This window comes from Mesoplodon mirus (genome assembly GCF_964341445.2).
Source record: "Mesoplodon mirus genome assembly, chromosome: 17".
NCBI lineage: Eukaryota > Metazoa > Chordata > Mammalia > Artiodactyla > Ziphiidae > Mesoplodon > Mesoplodon mirus.
Window position 1 is genome coordinate 22,647,289 of NC_138993.1, and position 23,413 is coordinate 22,670,701.

Below are 23,413 nucleotides of genomic sequence, written 5' to 3' on the forward strand. Positions count from 1 at the left end.
GTTGTTTTGTCTTCAATGACTAGTGTTAACTAATTCATGCCCAGTTAGCCAGCCAGATGTCAGCACATATACTTGGCTGAAAATATTACACAGTTTTCTCCTCATCCACCTTTCCCACAGAGACTGTGTACAGCCATTGTCAAGTGTCTGTCATTCCTTAGAGGGAGACTGTTTTGAGGACACCTCCATCCCTTGGATGTAATATTGACTTGGCTGGGAAGTTAGATAATGTTGATATTATTTTAATTTGTGGTTCATACAAATTTGTACAAAGCACTCAATTCTCAGAAGAGTCCATTCTTTTTCTAATCTTTCACTAATTTAGATTATTCATCTTCTAAGCCTTTCAATCTCAATTAATCTGTCAATGTAATTTACTCAGGCACAGTTTCCTAATAATTAGTCTAATTCTCTCATTTTTCTTCCATTTCTTTCCAGCAAAAAATACCACTTCCTCTTCAGAGCTTTCCTTTTCTCAGTCTCTGCAGAGCCCCAGTTGTATCATCTTCAGACTCCAATTCTCATTTTTGGTGTAACTCCAAAGTTTAATTCACTTGCCTAAATTTAGATCCCGAACATTGAAAACAATCTCTTCATTTATAACTGTCTTATGCAAGAGACTCCATCTTTATTTTGAACTGCATCCCAGAGATAAACTTTCTCAGAAACACTGACACAGTCAGTGCTCTGCCCAGACCCTCTCAGATCTCTTTTTTATCCTTTTTGAGCACCCCTCTCCCAAGTGAGCTATGCTTTCACCTCCACTGGCTCTCACCAACACTGTCTGTGGGAGTCCTGCTACCCTCAGAAGGACTTTACCTGCTATTACAGCCTTGCTTGGCTTTTTTTTTCTTTCCAGTCTTGCTTCCCTCACCAGTTTCTCCTGGGAGGACTTCACTAATAAATCACTTGCTCGGAGTCTGCTTCTGGGAATCCCAAACCAAGTCACCTTGCAAAAATAATTACACATTGAAATCTCTATTTTCAAGATATGACTTACTCTACTCTGGTTCCTCATTCCAGATCAATTCTGCTTCCAGCAGCAGCAGCAACAGGGAAAAAAAAAAAAAAAAAAAAAAGCAAGAAACTTAGCACCTTTGAAATCTAATTACTATCCCATTTAGTATAATTTTGATATTTTTATTTGCTTTAAGTTAAAAAGGCAAGCCAAAAGACACAAACTTTATTCCATTTATTTAGTACAACAATAAAAGTACACTATGAGCTTTCAAGTATAATAAATCAATCACTATTTTGTATTAATCTTTTTTTGACATTAGTATTCTTAGGAACTACCATGTTGCTACATACTATAAATTTGTTAAATAAATCTTGATTTTGAATTTAACAATTTTTTAATTTAAAATTTTTTCGACTGTGCTGAGGTCATGTGATTTTTAGACAGGCTTATTAAAAGACTCATGCAACCAGACAAAAAGGGTGATATTTAAGGAAAACATTTTGGTTGCTCTCATTCCAACTAAATGGCAAAGACAGGGACGGGAAAAAATCATGTGTGCACATCCTCAGATCCTATGGCCTCATAAAATCATCCTGCTTCTTTCAAACCATCCTTTCCCATCTTTTCCATTTTTTTTAAATTAGCAATTCTCCCTTTTAATCATTCATTATTCCACCTACAACTCAAAACCCTAGAGTAACAGTCTGTTGCAGATCAAGAGTAATTAACTCAGAATATTACAAAGAAATGTGGATCTAGAAGACAGAACATTGTAAAACATCAAAATCATAGCATCTGTCATCATGGTTTCAGAAAATCTACAGTCACTTTAAAAGTATTGCTAAGGGTATTTTATAATATCTTTGTGATTTTTTACATTAACAGCATCAAAAAATATAAAATTGGTAACAGTTATAAAAAATTATTAGTGTTGTGAAAATGGTTTTAACCTAGGCTAAAGTTATTAAGACTTCTTGCTCTTGGCCTCCAAACACTTGAAAACATTAGTGTTGCTAGTCCTCAAAACTTCAAGCTGATAAATAAATAAGTTAAAATTCTGCAAAATGTCCTACATTTATGGAAGTAGGGCCCAGCAATAGGAACAAAATTTGAATATCCGCTTTCATTTTGTAACATAATCTAAAAAGGAAGCTGACTGGTATGCATTAAAGCCCAACACAGTGAGCTGATGATGGCAAAGAAACAAATTTCACGTTCTACCTTCTTTGTTAGGTAATTGCAAAAATAAACATGTCATGGTTCTTTCCATTCAGGAGATTAATTTAGTTGGCAAGAGAGACACGTATATAATAGGTTCAAATACAACATAAAACATCCTGTAATAGAAGCATAAACCAAACCCTGTGGAAACACAAAATAAGGTGCAATTAATTCCAGACGAGGGTGGAAGAGAGTTTAAAAGAAGAGGTGACATTTGAGGTGGGCTGCAAAGCAATTATTTTCTCATGATTGTTTTCACTCATCAGACTCTGAAAATTTCTATTATATTCCCTTTTGCATTGCCATCAGCAAGCAGATACCTGGCATACATAATAGGTGCTCTGGTGTATGTTGAATGAATTAGTGAATAAGATAACCATTGCTCTTCTTGTCAATATCTCCCAACATCCCTGTCGTCAGTCTCTCCTACCTCTAATTTTATTATTAATACTATTTCTTGAGTTATCTTCTTTGAGTAAAAACTGAGCATGAAATGCCTTTTCTGGGAAAAAAAGAAAAAAGAAAAACTTTCCAAAGACACAAAATCCATTTCAGGACTAAACAGTAAACACTGCCTTTTTTTCCATTTTTTTCCTGTTCGATTTAACAATAAACCCTTTCCACCAGCCAAAACAAAATTCTAGTTCTTCTGTAGGCATGTATTTTCACAAATTTGCTTCAAGTTCTCTCTCCTACATTCAGGAGTCAACTCTAACACAGCCTCAGAACCAAGTTCAACAGTTACAACTACTATAAAGCTGAACTACATTTAAAATGCCTCAGTTTCTCTGCAATGCTGTAGCTTAGAAGTACTAAGAAGTCTATACCAGGATTTCTGAATCAAAATAAATATTGGCTGCAATTTAGAGAACTTATGTAGAGTTCCTTGTTTAAAATAGGTTAAAATAACTTTAAGCTTTTATATATTGGGATTAATTATGGATAGTCTGGTATGGGATCATTTGATTGACATAGGATGATACCAAATAACAGACAATTCATTTATTATTTATAAAAGAACATGAAAATTACTTCCAAAATTTACTTTTATGATTTTAAACCAAAATATGTGAATATTTATAAAGACCAAAACTTTTCTTTAAATGTTTTTTAGAAAATGAAATGAAACTTTTATGTAACTATAATGAAAGTAAACATGTTTAACAAGCCAAAAGAAATATGCTCTTGTGTTCTTCAATTATAAACAGTTTGAACCATGCTTTTAAAAGAGTTTTATATATTGAAAAATTATGTAAAATATTCCATCTTTTAAGGAAGAAAGCTGTGAAAGCTTCATGAAAATACAACTAAACAAGGAGGACTGTATGGAAATAGAAAGAAAATATTAAAAATGGAAACTATAACATTTCTCTGAATAGAATATTGTACATTAATCATAAATGTAATGCCTATTCAGGATAATTTAGGGCAATTTCACTTTGTTTTTGTTGTTTCTATATGGTTTATGCATAATTGTGGAGTTTAACTATAATTCTAATATAATTTTTTCCAGTGACACACTTTATATCTTTCCTAATTACATCTGTAGCAAAATCATTTTTAGGAAACCAACTTCCTATGTCTATTATTATATTATTCTTTACACCACTAAAAATGCCCTCTCTTTTAATCATTTTCAAATATTCTTTACTTTTTTCCCCTAGAATGGCAATATTCCATTAGCTGATGGCACAAGGGTTTTAAGTGCTTTTCAGAGTTTTGGCATCAGAAGTTTCCTTAACCATGCTTATTAGGCCTTGGAGAGTGTTAATTTTCTGGTAGAAAGGGAGTTTTGAGCTTCCGTTAGGATGTTTCCCAAATGCTTTAATTTCAGATATAGTTTAGTATAATTATGGCTGCTTTAACCAGGGCCATTTGAGAAAAAGCACTGAGTAGCTGATAAATAAATGACCATTGTAACATAGTTTAACATCCCATATACCAAAGGGAAAATGTGTATTCTGTGATATTAACTATTGTAATTGCTAATGCATCACAATTTAGGCAAATAAGTTCAAAGAATGCCCAAGTTCTTGAAATTGTAAGCATTCTTTGAGTCTGAATAAAAATTGCAGCACTATTTAATATGGCGGGCCCTGGAGTGGAGTGAATAAAAAAATGAAAAGCCATCTATTTTACGTTTGGTAGTGTATATATGTCCATGCCACTCTCTCACTTTGTCACAGCTTACCCTTCCCCCTCCCCATATCCTCAAGTCCATTCTCTAGTAGGTCTAGTGGGAAGCAGCCGCATAGCACAGGGACATCAGCTCGGTGCTTTGTGACCACCTAGAGGGGTGGGAGGGAGGGAGATGCAAGAAGGAAGAGATATGGGGACATATGTATATGTATAACTGATTCACTTTGTTATAAAGCAGAAACTAACATGCCATTGTAAAGCAATTATACTCCAATAAAGGTGTTAAAAAAAAAAGAAAAGCCAAATATACCTTATTAAAAATAATGAGAAAAAAGACCTTATTAATATGCATATTACTGAGAGTATAAATTTGTTGAATGAATTAAGAGGAAAAGTAGGTTGCAAAACATTAGGAGCAGTATATTTTAATTATATATATATTTTTAAGTGACTATGAACTCTGTTTCAAAGCGCCGGAAATATATAGCCCATGTCCAGCCCAAGAACTGTTTTCTCTGAGCTAAATATTCCCAGTTTATAACAACTCATGTGACTTTAGTTCATATCCCTCCACCATCCTAGTCACATCCCTCTGGATGTGTTCTGCCTTGGTATTGTCCTATGAAAGATGCAGAACAGAAAACAACACTTAAGGTATTAGTCTGATCAACCACCTGTAGAAGAGTCTTATTTCATTCCATACTTGGGACTCAGTTTTCTATTAATGCAACCTAAGTTTACAGAGGCTTTTACGGTAGCCATATCATGTTGATCACTCATGTTGAGCTCACTCCCCAAACCTGAGAGATTATGTTAGCATACTAGCAATGTACAAGCGTTCCAATTTCTCAACATCTTCGCCAACACTTATTTTATTTTTATAATAACCATCCTTATGGATATAAAGTGATATCTCACTTTGGTTTTGAGCCATGTTTCCTTAGTGATGTAGAGAATCATTTCATGTGCTTATTGGCCATTTGTATATCTTCTTTGGAGACAAGTCCTTTGTCCATTTTTTAATTCGGTTGTTTTTATTTTTGTTGTTGAGCTGTAGAAGTTCTTGATATATTATAGATATTAATCCTTTATCAAATATGTTATTTACAAATATTTTCCCCACTCCATGGATTTCCTCTTCACTCTGTTGATTGCGTCCTTTGATGTGCAGAAAATTTTAATTTTGATGAAATCCGGTTTATTTATTTTTTCTTTTTGACTGTGCTTTTGGTATCATATCCAAAAAATTCCTGCCAAATCCAATGTCATGAAACTTTTCCTCTATGTTTTTTTCTAAGAGTTTTATTGTTTGGGTTCTTACACTTAGGTCTTTAATCCATTTTGTGTTAATTTTGTGTATGACATAAGGTAAGAGTCCAACTTCATTCCTTTGCAGGTGGACATCCAGTTTTCTAGCACTATTTGTTGAAAAGACTGTCCTCTCCCCATTGGATGGTCTTGGCACCCTTGTCAAAAATCATTTGACCATATATGGGATGGTTTATTTTGGGGCTCTGTATTCTATTTCATTGGTCAATACATCTATCTTGATGCCAGAATAATCTTTTGTTTGTGATAAAAGTAGCACATATTTATTCCAGTTTGTCATTTGTCTTTTTACTTTGTTTATAGTACTTCTTTTGCCATGCAAAGTTGTTTTATTTTTATGTAGTTAAATTTATCAATGTTTTTCTTTATTGCTTCTGTATTTTGTGTCACAGGGAACTTTTCCCTGTACCTAACTTATAAAGGAACATGCCCGTGTTTTCTTCTAGTACATGAGTAACACTATAAGGTTTTCAGAGAAAAAGAGAGAGTAGACCCCTTTTTAGCAAATACATGATAATAAACTAAATTGAGAAATGACTACACAAAGACCACTGGCCAAGTTAGAATGTAATCTTTTGTGTAATAGTAATGATGACAATCATGATGATGATGATGACAATGCTGACTATCTAATGACTTCATTTTCTGTACAATACACCATACGAGGTCTTTGCATACAGTAAGTATAGGGAAAGAAGAAAAACACAAGAGCTTTAACTTTAGAGTTATATAAACTTGAGTTCTAATACCTGTTTCACTAGATTCATTCCAAACTATCGCTCACTCGTGGTGTGATTTGGGGCAAGTTTCTTACATTCATTAAGTCTCCATTTTAAAATCTGTAGAATGGGAATAATCATATGATTTACTTCATGGAGTTGTAGATTAAATAAGATAATGCAGATAAAGTCCTTAGTGATTAGAATTAAATATTCCATGCATATTAACTACTATTAATACAATTAGTATTAATTAGTTCACAAAATTCTCAATTTATAATTGAAATTACTGAAGCAGTGGAAAGTTAAAGTCATATAACTAGTATGTGTCAGAATTTGGACTCAAACCTAACCTCTGATCTGAATTTACTTCAAAGCTCCTATTCCCCTACGACATCAGTAGGAAGTCATTTTAACATGAATGTTCATTTTACAAAAGCCTAGAGTAGAGGGACCTTGTTGTTAAGAGAACTCTCTTCTGATTGGAAACAATGGTAATCATATAAGAAACAATGTACAAAACTGTAGTGTATGACCCCATGATCTTTGCCTCTTTTTCCACAGTCAAATGGGAAGTGATCCAAATTTTAGAGCTGAGAAGTGAGAGAAGATTAGGACTGGGAATGTGTCACTGGATTGAGTAGTTAAGATCTTATGGTTGATTTTTGAGCCAGAAACCAGTGTGTAAGGTTAAGGAGTGAGTGTATTCCAGCAGCAGCAGGGTTGGCTTGGTGGCTAAGACTAGATAGGCTTTCTGGTGCAGGAGTTAGGGGAAGCCCTAGCAAGGAGGCAGAGGATGGATAGTGCCAAACATTTATTCCCCATGGCTCATATTTCCATAAAGGGAAGAGAATGTCCAGTCTACTCTCCAGGAATGGAAAATTATGGTAGGAATGTTTTCAGCTAATCTCCGAACTTCCACTTGTCCCAATAGATGAGTGACTTACCTTTTGTTGATTTGGAAGAAGGCTTAGCCCCCGACTCTTTTTCTTGTAAGCCAGACTGCAAATCAAGTGCAGAGAGGGCACATTCTGGGCTGCTGTTATAGGAGAAGGTTCAATTTAATAAAATTATTCAGCCAAACATGTAAAGAAACATTTACCAATCAGCTTCATCAATAGTAAAGTTAATGTTCTGATATCTATCTGTCCAAACGTGAAGGGAGAAAAAAGGAGTGCAATGGGGGTTAGTGGTAGGCAGAAAATGTAGCTGGTAGGTGGTTAGCTTCAGTAAGTTCTAGTAGCAGTGACATAGGCAGAATCTAGTTCCAGGTGGGAGCACTAGCTACAGAGATTCAAAACTGAATCTAAGGGGTGATAGTTGCTTCCTTGTGAGTAGTTTTGTCCTAGAATCTAAGCACAAGCTTACCCCTTAGGACTGGAATTTGTGGCCTTCAGTATGAGGACTGGTGGGATGCAGTACATCCAAACAAAAAAGTGGATAAATTGAGATAACATATATTGACTGCACTTTTGAGAAATGAGATAGTAAATGAAAGGCTAGAAATGCAAGATAACTTGTAGGGTAGCTAGAAGGGTTAAGAGAAGGATTTCCTAGGGCCTGGGAAATCTGACCATGCTTGCAGGGCTCATGAAAAAGGCAGCATTGAAGATACAAGAGAGTGGGAGCTATTCATGGAGTGCATCCTGGAAGCCCAGGAGGGGACAGGCTTCAGGGCAGAGAGGAAGGGAGTAACCTTCAAAAGAAAGAGCACTCCTGAGTCAGGATGAAAAAAATAGAGACTGAATAAAGGAAAAGGACAATTTAAAGAAAAGGGAAATCAAAGGAGTTCTTGATTAGATAGAGTGTAAGAAAAACAGCTGAAGGTGACAGTGTAGCGTTAGTAGTGTGAGTGAGTCATTTGAGGAAAATGAAAATGGTGTGAACTGCCATAAAGCCTTAAAAAAAGGGATGAGCTTTAATGATCTAAATGAAACCAATTAGAGTAAATCCGCGGTTAGTGTAAATCCATGGTGAACCTACTAAGTTCAGCTTTGCAGTGTTTATTCAGCAGTGTTCTGTTTCCACGATCAGGAGGCACAGCAAAAGGTGGGATGGAAGTTGGATTAAATAAACTCAGTAGGTCAAACACTTTTTACCTTTTCTTTCCTAAAAAAAATTATGGGGACTCCCCTCGTGGCGCAGTGGCTGAGACTCTGTGCTGCCAACGCAGGGGGCCCGGGTTCGCTCCCTGGTCAGGGAACTAGATCCCACATGCATGCCGCAACTAAGAGTTTGCATGCCACAACTAAGGACCCTGTCTGCTGCAACCAAGACCTGGTGCAACCAAATAAATAAGTAAATAAATATTTTTTTTAAATTATGGAATTTTACCATAGGAATTAAATTATGGAATTTTACCATTTTAAGTGTCTATTCTCTCTATTTGGTGGTATAGTGGTAAATATAGAAGTTGTAAAAAAGAATGTTGAACTCAAAACATACCTGGGAAGTAGTTTGTGTGGCTTGTTGGTCTATTTTAAAACTAAATTCAACATCTCAGATCACAAGTGAAGTGCTAATATTTATGGAAGCGTAAATGCCCATGCTAGACATTTGCTAGGGCACCACACAAATATGTAACTTGATTTAATTAAGTATTCCAGGGTTCTGGATCATTTATTAGTTGTACATCTACTAACTGCATCTCTCAGCAGCATAATATAAAGTGCAATATATAGTCTTTTTTTCTCCTTTATCTTATACCCAGTTGTTCCTCCAGTAAGATGTGAAACAGATGAATCAGTTCAGCGACACTGAAAGAGCAATTATAATGAAGTACCAACATATTTTACAGGTTTTCAAAGGAATGAACAATATGAGCTATTCTGGGGATGATGGACAGGATTTGGATGAAAAGGAAAGGAAAAAATTGGATATTTCAAACTATAGCCATCATGTGCTGGAATGCCCACAGCACGCAGGTCTAATTACTTTTGGGAAAGAGTAAAGGAGAATGAATCAGATATACTGAGACTGAGGCCGGGTGGGGTTGGGAGGGCTGCTTCATGGAGGGAGAGAAGGGAACCCCATCTCTGAGTATCTACATTATTGGTTTATCTGCTGGATCTAACTCTTCTAGGTTGCTTTGGCTATGAAGTCATAACTATGGTGTGCTTTTCCACATGGTGTTCTATGAATATTATTATTTATAATAATTCCTTTCTAATGGTTTTCAAAACATGAAGTCTACACGTATCAGTGTTCTCTGTAATCATTAAGTAAGTCCCTCTCCCACAAGCAATCCTCAGCCAACCAACCCATTAGTCTAAGTTAAACTGGAAACTAACAATTTTGGAGCATGCCACAAGGCCTTTAAGGAACCTATACTTTTTTCTTTTTAAAGTCTTAAAATATGCAGAATAAATATGAAGAGGTAGCAATTTAAATTTCTCTCTTAAAGCCAAAAACTAAGTCCAGATGTTTTTATTGGTTATAGCTCTAAAAGCAGCTAATGGGTTGATGCCATTTTACCCTTCCCCTGGAAAGTAAAATTTTTATATATCACTTATATGTGGAATCTAAAAAATAATACAAATGAACATGTTTACAAAACAGGAAAAGACTTAACATAGAAAACAAATTTAGGTTACCAAAGGGGAAAGAGGCAGGGGAGGGATACATTAGGAGTATGGGATTAACAGTTACACACCACTATATATAAAATAGATAAACAGCCAGGATTTACTGTATAGCACAGGGAGCTATATTCAATATCTTATAATAACCTATAATGGAAAAGAATCAGAAAAAATACATATTTATGTATAACTGAATCTAACACTTGAAACTAACACGATATTGTAAATCAACTATACTTGGATTAAAAAAATGAAAGTAAAAAAATTTTTTTAAATGCTTGAACGAAACCTGCTAGAATATATTCTATAACCCCCAAACTTACAGCAGATCTGATATAATACCAGGCTGACTCCTAATCAGAAAGCCCCAGACAGTTGCATGAATTATAAGGGATCTCAGGAGTCAACTTAGTTATAGAGCTCATAACTGAGCAGGGAAGACAGATGTTAAATTATTATGAGGTTATTTATTGAATTGTAGAGATAGTAAGTGCTCTGAAGATGTAATACAGGGAACTCTTGAGAGAATGACCCAGCCTGGGGGGTGGTCTCAAGAAAGACTGTCTAGCTAAGGAATGCTATGCATGTAGCAAATTTATCACCCCATGGAGATTCTAGAATGTAAAAGAACAAGCAAATTATCATCAGCAAGCACCTCTTTTGCATTGCTATGTCTCTTATTTTCTCATAAGCACTTTATAAACATTAATTCTATCCTCATAATTTCCCCATGAGGTAGGTGCTATTATGACCGTCATTCCCATTTTGCATATGGAGAAATTGAGACACAGAGCGGTGAAGTAAGTTGTACCTGGTCCCATAGTGACATCATGGCTTAGCTGGGATTTGAACCCTGGTGATCTGAGTCACCAAACTGTGCTGCTTCTCAGCCCACATATAGCAGAGGGGAAGAAGCAAGTGCACCAAGGTATAAAATATACTGAGATTAGCTTAAGTACATATGTCTTCTGCATCCAGTAGAAAATTCAGTCAGATCAAGGATTACTAAATTCCACCAGAAATCAAAGTGGAGCTGAGTAATATTTTGACATATAATTTTTATTTTCTCTCACCTAATTTTTCCTCTTATTCTTTTCCATATTCAAGCCAGTAGCCCTCTGTGCTCTACTACTTCAGGTGTAGAAAGTAAAAATAGCCCCTATCCTTTCTGGCTTTTCTTTCTAAAAATAAAACTAAGCCCATAGAAGAACTTACATTCCTTATGGAGGATGCATAAGGGAGAACATGTTTGCAGGAGCAAACCAAGTTTGAAAAAAGTAGGAGGAAGAAAAAGGCTTTCGGCAGGGAAGGAGGTCCTGGGGCAGGAGTCAGATGCAGCTTTCAGGAAATATCTGGGGAGGCAGAAGAACCCAGTGCAGGACGGCTTCCAACACTGGCTGTGACTGTGGAGGAAGGACAACATGGAAGTATCAGAGTGCCGCCAGCCTGGAGGGACAAAGAATGTGGAAAGAGACAATGAGTGTGAATTCAGTGGGACACCATCAGGAAACCACTGTCTTCATCCATGTCCTGGTCGGTGTATCCTTTCTACAACTTGGCAACATCTCCAAGAAATCCCATAGAATTTCTGGTCATTTTCAAACCATGTCTACAGTCTCATCTTTAGGTAAGCATAAATGTAACTCTAATTTCCTGCTTACAATAAGACTTCTCTTCTCTCAGCTGAGGTCTGACTCCTGCCTTTGTTTGGGTACCAGGATTAGGAAGTGCAGGCTGCTTCTACTGCGGTCTTCTTCTAAACTCCAACTCCCAATACCATGACCTCCTCTCCCCACCCCCAAGGTGAAGGAGGAGGGCCGAGAGCAAAGAGCAAAGCCCGACTTACTTAGCTTTGCCGTTCCTAGTCTGTCAAATGTAGACTCTCTTTCTCTCCCAAGTTGTATGTGCAGATGATTTAAATATCTCCTAGTCAGGGCACTCTAGTCTGCACTGTTCTCTAGTAGGATACCTTCCAAATGACCTCTTACTGTCCCCTGCAGTGCCCGCCCTCTAGGGGTGCACCCACAGTCTCCTTCTGCTGGGGTCCTTTCACTTCAACCGGCAGCCTCCTGAGCTGGCTCAAACCTGGCTCCTCTCAGTGTCCACTTGTGATGTGCAAAATCCTGGAAAAATGGCACATTTTGAGCATGGAGGAAGTTTCCAAAAGAAGCAGAAGTTAAAATTTCCTCCAAGCAGGCGTAATGGGAAGTCCGGAGTCAGAAATTAAGGTGAGTTTTAGAAAGTAAATGGATATATTTTTTTTGCACAGTTATGTTTGTGGTTTGAGAGTCATACCTGCTAAAACAGTAAGTCTCCTCTAGAACGTTGTCCCTGGAACTGTGTAACACATGGCCCTAATCATCTATTAACGTAGGCCAAGTTTTTGCGCATTGCAATAAATTTTCTTGGACTTTCTAGGAATGGTTGAAGAGGGAGTTGTCAGTTGCCGTTATCTTATAGGAGGCGGAGGAATGAGTTACTCTCTAATCAGTTTGTAACCATGTAAATCATGGTATCCAATGAGGAGTGCCTTCTGGTTTCTCATTCAAGATTTAACAACAGTCTTCTTTAATAGAACAATGTGAAGAAAGAGCTTCCTTCCCCTCCTCTCCTCCCCTTCACCCTCCCTCTTTCTTCTTTTGTCAGTTGATCAATAGTAGCTCAACATCCACCAGTCACTGCTAATTGCTAATTGTCACAAAGTTGGCTTCTGTTCACCCTCTACTTTCTAGATTTTAGCTTGTCCTTGTTGTGGCAGCAGGGGACCATCATGTTTTGATAATTTGCTATTCTATTGATCTTCTCTGTTAATTTACAAAATAGTTAGCAAAAATATCCATTACCTGGGCGTTTATCCAATATTAATAGCCATTCTAAAAGGACAAAATTCCGTACTTAAAAATATGTGATGTTACTGTGTCACTGGATTCCACTTTATCTCTAAAGACCCAGATGCTGCTGGGTCAACTTTGACATGCTTAGTTAATGCGAAAAAGAGAACAAAGAAAATAGACCTACATAATGGGTCTGCAGTTAAAAAAAGGAGGCAGCATGGTTGGGGGGGTCTCTCAAGAATCACACCTATGTATAATGCTTCTCACTCTGGCTTTCTGACTTGTCAAATCTTTTGATTTTTCAATTACACATCTCTGGATCCTTAGAAAGGTAACAATACCTAAGCCTAGAAAATCTGTTAAAATTCTTTAAAAAGAAACAAAAAGCAAGGAAAGTGGAACAGAAACAGAAATGGCTGTTTTCAGCTCACAAAACAGAATACGTTTTTGGAAGGATGACGTGGTTTCATAACAATTTCAGGTCAATAGTTCATATTACTCTTCTAAGGCTCATCCCTTAATTGGTTATGAGTTCTTTTATAATTGTCCTCAGAGTTCCCTGTAAACCCATAAATGCCTATTCAGCAAAATTGGCAGATTAAAAACTCTCATTCTTTAAATGTGTTCAAAAATGCATTTTATAAACTAATTATGTATTTCAGACCAGCTAATTTTTGCTGATAAAATACATGTTAGATGTGCAGATTTTATCCCATCATCATCTCCATTGATTACTGACAGAATTAGTAGCGATCCAATAGTGTGGAATACAATTAAATTAAACACTTTCAAATGGATGGAGGAGGGCATTTTGTCCTAATGCGAATCATCTTGTTTTAGTGAAACCTACTACACGCGTATATTTATTAGCCATTCACATATCTCCTAGGCACTGATGAGCCATGCAAAACATAGTGATGGGCTGAGAAGTATCCCATGCTATTGTACCCAAAGGTAATTAACATCTAAATCCTGGAAACGGTGCACTGAGTGGGCAGTAAACCGGTTTAGATATGACGGCTGGCAACATCATCTACTGGGCAGCACATTGCTTCTGAATTCCATTCAAGGCCATCCTCTCCTGAACGCAAATTACATCTCTCAACTCCTTAATTCCTCCAGCATTAAAGGTTGGGAGAAATGCTTGGGAAGAGAGAACATTGGTGAGGATTCCCAAGGTCTTGTTTTATGAGAGCTTTCCATTTCACACCCATTTATAATTCATATATTAACTAAGTGGTTCTTAAACACATTAGGGGAATCCCTAGCCTTAAAACCTTTAAAATATCTGAGGATTTTTGTTACCTCCATAAGGTGATGGAAGTAAGGTAGAATATAACACTCTGAATACAAATACATTGTATTTATATAATTATAATAGGATTTATAAGTCTATATCACTATCTGCCTACTTTTTGTAAATGTCAATATTTGCATATATTAATTTTTAATAGTTACATCTTAAGTCAGGAATTTTGACTTAAATTTGAGGAGAAAGGCAAAATAGGAACTTCTTAGCTTGAGCACAAGAAAAGCGAAGTGTTCCCAATTTTCATATTAAAATCACCTGAGAGATTTTTAAAAATACTGAATCCTTGGATCCACTCCAAAGCAATTAAATCAGACTTGCTTAAGAGACCTGGGCATCAGGATCTTACAAACTTATTCACATGTTTCTGATATGTAGCTGAAGTTGAGACCCGCTGGAAAAGGTCAACCGACAACCAGTAAGAAGAGGAGGTGTCTTCTAGCTGTGGTGGAGGCTGGGGAGTAGGGCAAAAACTGCTTAGAGCATAACGGAATTGCCCTGGGAGCAGTTCTGCATGAAGAAAGGAGCTGGAGAGCCAATTAGGGCTTGATGGAATAAAGCAGGTAGGCTTTTACGATCACCACGTGAAGAAGGACTTGGTCTGGGAAGAGGCTGAATCAAAATTTCACGACAGTGATGTTCAGAGGGTCTCAATCTCAGATATAATCCTATTCTGTTGACTGTAATCACCAATCTGCAGAATAGTCAACAAATCCTGCATTAAAGGAACTTTTGAGCAATCCAAAAATTGCTATTCATGTCTTAGCCCTGAAGACAGTTAGGAAAGAAAAGTTTGCATTAAATGAGCCACTATTTATTGGGCATTAGCTCTGCATGAGACACTATGGAAGATATAAATAAATACATGGTCTCTGCCTCTTATGAGCATATTTCCAGTGAGTTGGAAGAAACTGTAGCACTGATCTCATGTTCCATATTATAGCAAATGTTCCATATTATAGCAAATGTTCACTTTCAAATCATCTTTCTTCACGCCTTACTTCTTCAACACGACTTAAGAACTATTTAAAAACAGTCAGTGACTAGTTGTCAGGGAGTGGGTCAGATTGTACGTGCTATGGTTTTAAACAAGAAGAGATCACTGTGGACAGGGCTGACCTAGGAGAAGGCTTCACAGGGGGCTTATACCCGAGCTGGGTTTGAGGCTGAACTGGCTGTAGTTAAGTGACAGGAGGCTGTTGTTGGTCTTGGGGATGCGTTTCCCTGCTGTCACTGTTGTCCTTTGGGGGAGTCAGAGACAGGTTTGGTTTGCTGACAGTCAGGCGGCCTCACTGCACCAGCATCTCCAGGAGAGGTGACACCACACACGAGCCAGCTTCCACAAAAGGCTGCGTAACTGAACCTCGGTCCACACTGCCACACCATTCACACACTCTGTGAACCACACACACGCATCACCATCACACCCGGGAGCCTTTACCAGGCCAAAGCAATTGGCATTTTATCTAAAGAAGGAGCACCAAATCTGAGAGCATAGTTGGAAAAAGAATAAATAAATGATTTATTGATATTATATTACAATATATGACAAAATCATATTTTATGTTTCTAGACTTTATAGGCCACCTCATGGTCACTTAAGTTCATTAAAAGCTAAAGTTCTGGGAGAGGTTAGTTGCCATTAACAAGACTAATCAAGAATGGGATAAATGAAAGGTATCCGAGTATGGGGAATAGAGAGAGAGGAGCGGCCCACAGGGAGAGGCAGGGTGCCAAGAGGAAGGAGGGGACACTTAAAAGGCAGTGGGAGACAGCCAACAAACACTGTCCACTCCATAGTTTTCCTGAAGGCAGTCTTTGTCGGGGTAGTCCTGGAGTTTCCCCAGAGCTGCAGCTTCCCAAGACTGGCTGTACATTGGTGTGGCCTGGGGACCTACCCAGTGAATCAGAATCACTGAGATGGGACCCAGGAACGGACAATTTTTATTTTTTATTTTTATTTTAAGTAAATCAATGTTGTGGAAAGCTTTATTCTTTCTTTCTTTCTTTTTTTTTTGGTATGCCATCAGCAATTTTTTAAATTGAAATATAGTTGATTTACAATATATCAGGTGTACAGCAGTGATTCACTTGTACATATATATATATATATATATATATATATATATATATATATATATACTTTTTCAGATTCTTTTCCATTATAAGTTGTTACAAGATATTGAATATAGTTCCCTGTGCTATACAGTAGGTCTTTGTTGTTTATCTATTTTATATATAGTAGTATCTGTTAATCCCAAATTCCCAATTTCTCTCTCCCCGCTTCCCCCTTTGGTAACCATAAGTTTGTTTTCTATGTCTGTGAGTCTATTTCTGTTTTGTAAGTAAGTTCATTTGTATCATTTTTTTAGAGTGCACACATAAGTGATATCATATAATATTTGTCTTTGTCTGACTTACTTCACTTTGTATGATAAACTCTAGGTCCATCTGTGTTGCTGCAAATGGCATTATTTCATTCCTTTTCATGGCTGAGTAATGTACAACTTTTAAAATGCCACAGATGGTGCTGATGTGCAGGCACACAGTGTTCTAGAACAGACCTGGCAGGAAAGGCCTGGGATGGATCATTGGAGGCTCGTCCACCTGCAGTGTGATCTTAGGCACCAGAGAGGCTACAGAGTAAACAATCCCAAGGTGCTGAACAACAGATATCAAACCCCAGTGTGCATAGGAATAGCCTGTTAAATGAAGATGTCTGGGTGACAGACCAGAGGTTTATGATTCAGCACATCTTACGACTCAGGCCAGGAACAGAAGTCTTTAACAAACTCCCCAGATGATACTGATGCAGGTGGTTCGAGGACCTCAATTTGAGAAACACTGTGCTGGGTGTTGCCAGGACGTGGATCACGAACCACCTTGCACACTGACCAGTGGAGAAGCCAGGTGACCTAGCTCCTTGAGTCCTCCTGGGAAGAGTTGGGGACAACACATCCAGCCCAGCTCTCTTACACCATGTGGGCTTCATAGAATGAGCATTGTTCACACTACATAGGCCCTGGCCTCCTTCCTACGTTATGTGTTTCTTTTCTCCTCCTCTTCTTTGTGAAGAAGGAAATGTGTTAGCCTCTGAGGTGGATCAGACTGAGGTTGGAGAGTTGTCAGCTGAGCAGATCAGATGGGTTATTTCGCAAACCTGGGGAGATTTCGCTCAGTTTTTACTTGATGATGCTTCCATGTAGGGTAATTTAACTTTCTTTCGAGAAAGATTTTTTTTAATATTCAATAATTGTGAAGGCAATTATTTTGTTTTTATTGACTATTTCTTTTAATACCAAGAGTAAAGTGACTTTAAATGAATTCCTAAAGAAACAAACAGCCACTTTAAAATATTTTGGAATCTTCATGACGGGTAACAAACGTTTTTCTTATTTAATGTGTTTTGTTATTTATGTTGTGTATATGTATTGAATATACACAACTGTTCTGTCTGCAAAACTTCTAACAAAGAGAAAATTAAAGCCCAGTAGATGGCACTGTTTGCTACTTTTTTACAAGGTAATTCAGCAAGGAAACATTCCCCTCACCCCCAAATCTATTTGTTTTTACAATAATATAAATCCAACCTCCATTTTTAAAAAGGATTTCTTACAAGAAGCCCAATCATTCTGTCCTTTTCTGGACCTACACTGAGTAACTCTGTCACAATTTATTAAATAGAAAAGTACTTGAGGATTATTAATCTTGAGTGTAGAATGCATTTAACTTGCTCCTTTTCCTTCAGTGCTGCTGAGACAGCTGTATTTCCCCTCCTCCACCCACCCCCATACACTCTACAGATGCTCCCTCTTCAAAAAAGATGTAGGTTAAAAATCAATTTCAGGCCAGAACTGCACTTGTGTTTAAATGAAATTATGTTTGTATTGGGATTATACCTATAGCTGTTCTCTAACATCATTTTTTTTCAAACGCTATAATACATATATGAAAAAACCCTTCATTTTGTCTTTTGACATGAGAAGGAACTAATGTGTGACCCATATGTGTAGGTCACTGAGATCAGAAGGGGCACTGGTGTGAGCTCTGGGGTTCCAGTCCCAGGTCTAATCATAGGACCCTGGGTCCAGTATTTAACTTGTCTGAACATCATTTTTACCATGTGTATAATTGTGATAACAATGCCTATGCCATAGGAATATTATGAAAATGAAACTTGATAGTAGAAGCATCCAGTACAGTGCATGATCCATAAGAGGTACTCAAGTAGTGGTATCTGTTGTTTATGGTGTTATATCAAACAATCTCCTAGAGTCAGTCATGCCTGACACAAAACTTTCTAAAGACTTCAGAAAAATAAATTCCATAATCTCCATTAGCAATATATTTAGTCGTAACCCTCCCCCAACCTATGGGATGCTAATTTACTGTGTTTTCTCATCATTAGCATCAAACCTATATTTTTAAGCTTCTTGGGCTTTAGAGGCACACAGAGGCAATTCAGCAAGCATCATTTACAATTGAAGGTTAAGGCAGTCATACCCTGTAATCTCCTACTCAGCTGCCAATACTAATTTAATACAGAGAGGTGAACACATGGCTGAAACATTTAGTGTAGTGTCTATTTTGGCCATCTCAGTTTAAGATTATGAAAATTATATATTGTCTACAAAAGCTAGTATTTCTAGTTAGTGATAGTTTCCCAACATCAGAGCACTAAAGACATCAAAGTGCCAAGGTATTCTACTACGAATTAAAATTTGATGTCTGTCGGTATTCAATTTGATAAAAATTCAGAAGCCAAGCAGAAAAAGATTAACAAAATGAACTGGAATATTCAGAAGGAAGAAAAATACCAACTAGTAAAGAGAAAAGGGGGGGAAATCACCCTAAAAGCAACTTGAATTTTCTATATTTATCTGTGTGTATTTGCTCCACTTGGTTGTCAATTTTAATTGGTCTGCAGCATGCTGGGGTTCTAATGTATTCAGAATTTCAATTGTTATTTCCGCCATCTATTATAGTGTCCCTAAAATGCAGTCTATTCTTGGTGAATAATAAGAGTTTCTCTCTTTGTTGAAATAAATAGCTTATTAAATCTACTGTTAGTTTTTATACCTGGTGACACAACTGTTTAGAAGTGCAGAAAATGAGAAACTGTCTCCTTCACAAATCATATTTACTAAGTGCAAGGTTGATTCCTCAAGGTTGGTCCAATGCTATTTAAGATTTTGTAAAGGTTAAAGCCAAGGCAGGTATATACCAAACTGTCAGAAGTTCACTACTGATACTCATGTCTCTCCAATGCAATTGTTTTCTGGATGCCAAGACTATTTTTAAAAAGGAAAGAATCCTACTGTGCTGTGTGTATGTTTGCATGCTATATCTATATAAACCTTGATGGTTCTAAAATTTGAGAGGCCACATGATATACTGAAAAGTGCATAGGCCTTGGAGAAAGACGGATGTGGATTCTTAGATAGATACCAGCATTTATTTGTTTTCTTACCTTGGGAACTTATTTAAACTTTCTGAAGCAGAACTTTGTCATCTATAAAAAATGAGGATAATAATACATGCCCTATAGGAAGTGACTGGTGTATTTTATCACAGTGCCTGAAAAATAGGAATAGCTCAATATTCCCTTAAAAATTAACTCAGAACATAGGTGGGCCCTTAAACAACTTTATATATGAAAATCTGGATTTACAACTACAAAAAATTAGTTGTTGATAATTTTTTAACATAATTTTAAGAGAAATAAAAATAGAACCATTTTTAAAAGCCTCTATTAGTGCATTTAAAGTTTAACAAGAATAACACTGTACAAAACATTAAGTACAATGAAATAAACTGTAGAATTAACAGAACACCAAAAGGAAGACATTATGTTGTTTCTGAGCCATTCATTTGTTGACTCCTATTGATGAAAATTAACTTCCTTACTTGAGTAACACCTAACAAGTATTTGTCTATGTTTTACTTTAAATAGGACTAGTTGATATTTAGATGTTTAGGTTTGTTAATTTAGCTAGTGTCATGTATGTGTGTATATATTATTTTGTGCTGTTCATAAATATTAGTTAATATATGCCTGATCAGGATATGGAAATTAAAGGTTAAGCAAAATAAACATAAAGAAGACATAAGGGTCATGGGGTAGGGAGTTGGGACCCACTATCTTCTGTCCTTTTCTCTGCATGTCTCTCAGATCTCTCATTTGATATGAAAAGTTGGAAAAGTACTGAAAATCTCAGATGGTTTTATTGAAAGGATAATAAAATTGAACTACCACATGTTGATATTGGATGCAGTCATGAATCCAGGGTTGTATATTCTACAATTTCTCAAAATGTTATTACAACATTCTATCATACAGTCTTCATTTTACATAAGATTTTCTTCCAAGAGAAATAGTTTGATGGATGTTTTGTCAGTTTACTAGAAATTGAAAAACTGAACTGAGGACACAAAGTTAGCTGAATTTACCAAATATGTGTGTCTAACAGAGGCTGCATGGCTGAGAAAGGGTTGGTAGTCTCTTGGTTCATAATCAGAATTGATTATGATTTGGAGAAATAAGACAGTAAGTTCAACCACTGACTTCCTTGATGAACCCATTTTGAAAAGCTAATTAGGCAAAATGCTACTAAAAGACTAAGATGCATCTGCAAAATGAAAGCATATATATATATATATATATATAAAGGCTGTGGAGGATGTCGATTTTGTCCCTAAACTAGTGCACATTCCAACATGTGCATTGTCATTTGATTCTGGCACCATCAAGGGTTGAAGATGACTCTAGCAACTAATATGTGAGCGAGCAGTTCCTTCAGCTCAGTCTAGTCTAGGTGAGAGGATTACTCACTATTTCTGGCCACATCTAAGAAAAGCAGCCGCTGAGAAATGCACAGCCATTCTCATACCCTCCCCTTCCCTACTCTCTACAATTCCCAACTCCCCTATTGCACAATCCAGCTTGTGTGACCAACACTTTTCAAAGCTCAATGTAAGCACACCAATGTCTCAGAACTCTCATATGCCATTAGCACAAATAGGGGACCTTAATAGCAGTCTCTCAATCACAAGTCACGTGTGTCCTGGTATCAGGGCCTGACTTCCGGACAACACAGAAGATTCTGGCAATAAACACATCACACATTTTCTTAATGAAATGAAAAGTTAAACTTTTAAGGGCTCTTCTCCTGTATTTTGCAAGTTATAGTTGAGTCTATTAGAGAATTGGCTATGTGCCTGAGCTACTGATCAGGGATAGCAACTTGTTGGGCAAATGATGTGATTGGAAAGTAGGACTGAAAGCTGGCATCACAAGTTTTGCTAATGAAACAGAAAATTTTCAATATATAACGGGTTTCCATGGGTTGAGCAGCAGCCTAGATGGCAGGGGTGTCAGGCCTTGCCATGAATTCAATGATTATTTCTTGAATCCTGCCGATAGGATATCCATATTAATTAATTAATTAAACAACTATTTACTAAACACTTGCTGTGGACCCCAGTCAGAGTTAAGTGCACATATTCAAAGGAAAGAAAATAGATATGCTTCCTGACATGTTCACAGACCAGTCCTGGTTATGGCTATGAAGTTCCTGGGGTATCAGTTAAGAAGAGCATGGGCAGAGATTCTGCAGGCTTGGATTCCTCCCTAGCTGTGCTGCTGACTTGCCGAGGGATATTAGCGAGGGCATTTAACCTTGCAGTCTCACTCTCTGCTTTCATACAAGGAGGCTAACAACAGTTAGCCTAGATAGGGCCTAGATAGGGCAGTTAGTGAAACTTCCTCGCAGTGGTGGTGTGATGGACAAACCAGATAATCGATATGAGGATGCTTTGAAAACTGTAAAGTACCCATTTTATTTTCACCTTGCAATAGACAGAAATAATAATTTCCACCTATTCACCTCACATGCAAGCTGCTGCTTCTTGGCATGTATTGAACAACAATGCTCACTCCCTGATTTATAAACAGAATTAGACAGAGTTCCTGCCCTGTGGTTTTAAACTAGGCAGACATGCATGATAAACTGATGAGAAAACATTCAAGGTAGACAGTATTGTGGTAGACATTAATGTGTTTATAAAAGGCCTACGAATTTCTTAGATGGAAAGTGCTATGGACATTTTTCATAGTCCTTAGGATGTTTGCTTCTTGTGAAATAATGTAAAATACATATTTTTTAACCTAATGTAAAATAAAAAGAAAGCTACAGGAGGATTGAAAAGAAAAGAAGTTGAGTAAAAAGAAGGAAATAAGTCAGACAGAAAGACAAATATGATATCACTTATATGTGGAATCTAAAAATATGATAGGGGCTTCCCTGGTGGCGCAGTGGTTGAGAGTCCGCCTGCCGATGCAGGGGACACGGGTTCGTGCCCCGATCCCGGAGGATCCCACATGCTGCGGAGCGGCTGGGCCCGCGAGCCATGGCCGCGGAGCCTGTGTGTCCGGAGCCTGTGCTCCGCAACGGGAGAGGCCACAGCAGTGAGAGGCCCGCGTACAGCAAAAAAAAATAAAAATAAAAATATGATACAGGACTTCCCTGGTGGCACAGTGGTTAAGAATCAGCCTGCCAATGCGGGGGTCATGGGTTTGAGCCCTGGTCCGGGAAGATCCCACATGCCGTGGAGCAACTAAGCCCGTGCGCCACAACTACTGAGTCTGCACTCTAGAGCCCACGAGCCACAACTACTGAGCCAGCGCACCACAACTACTGAAACCTGCGTGCCTAGAGCCTGTGCTCTGCAACAAAAGCCACCACAATGAGAAGCCTGTGCACCACAACAAAGAGTAGCCCCCGCTCACCACAACTAGAGAAAGCCTGCGTGCAGCAACGAAGACCCAATGCAGCCAAAAATAAATAAATAATAAAATAAAAATAAATAAATTTATTTAAAAAATAATAAAAATATGATACAAATGAACTTATTTACAAAACAGAAAACAAACGTATGGTTACCAAAGGGGAAAGGATAGGAGGAGGGATAAATTAAGAGCTTGGGATTAACAGATACATACTACAATATACAAAACAGATAAACAACAAGGATCTACTGTATAGCACAGGGAACTATTTTCAATATCTTGTAATAAACTAAAATGGAAAAGAATCTGAAAAAGAATATACATATGTATATATATGTACGTATAACTGAATCACTTTGCTGTACACCTGAAACTTTGTAAATCAACTATACTTCAATTAAAAAAACAAGAAGGGAATAAATAACGTGGGGCAATTAAGTCCAACAAGATGTACTGAACACCTTACTATATGCTTTATACTATGCTGTGTCCTTGATGGGGGAAACATTGATGTTGGCATGAGGTGAACAAG

The 23,413-nt window shown here is 37.3% G+C and overlaps 1 protein-coding gene across 2 annotated transcripts in view; it reads left to right on the forward strand.

Moving 5' to 3' along the window:
- Positions 1 to 9,101, forward strand: part of CCDC122 (coiled-coil domain containing 122) — a 38,390-nt gene extending 29,289 nt beyond the window's left edge. The window contains exon 5 of one of the 2 annotated variants that reach the window (XM_082602154.1): positions 9,080 to 9,101. In XM_082602154.1, coding sequence (XP_082458280.1) covers positions 9,080 to 9,094 — 15 coding nt within the window. In that variant the 3' untranslated portion in view covers positions 9,095 to 9,101. Of the gene's footprint in view, positions 1 to 6,042; positions 6,124 to 9,079 lie in introns of those variants that run through there. The other variant, XM_082602153.1, reaches the window with a different exon arrangement.
- The last annotated feature ends 14,312 nt before the right edge of the window (positions 9,102 to 23,413 follow it).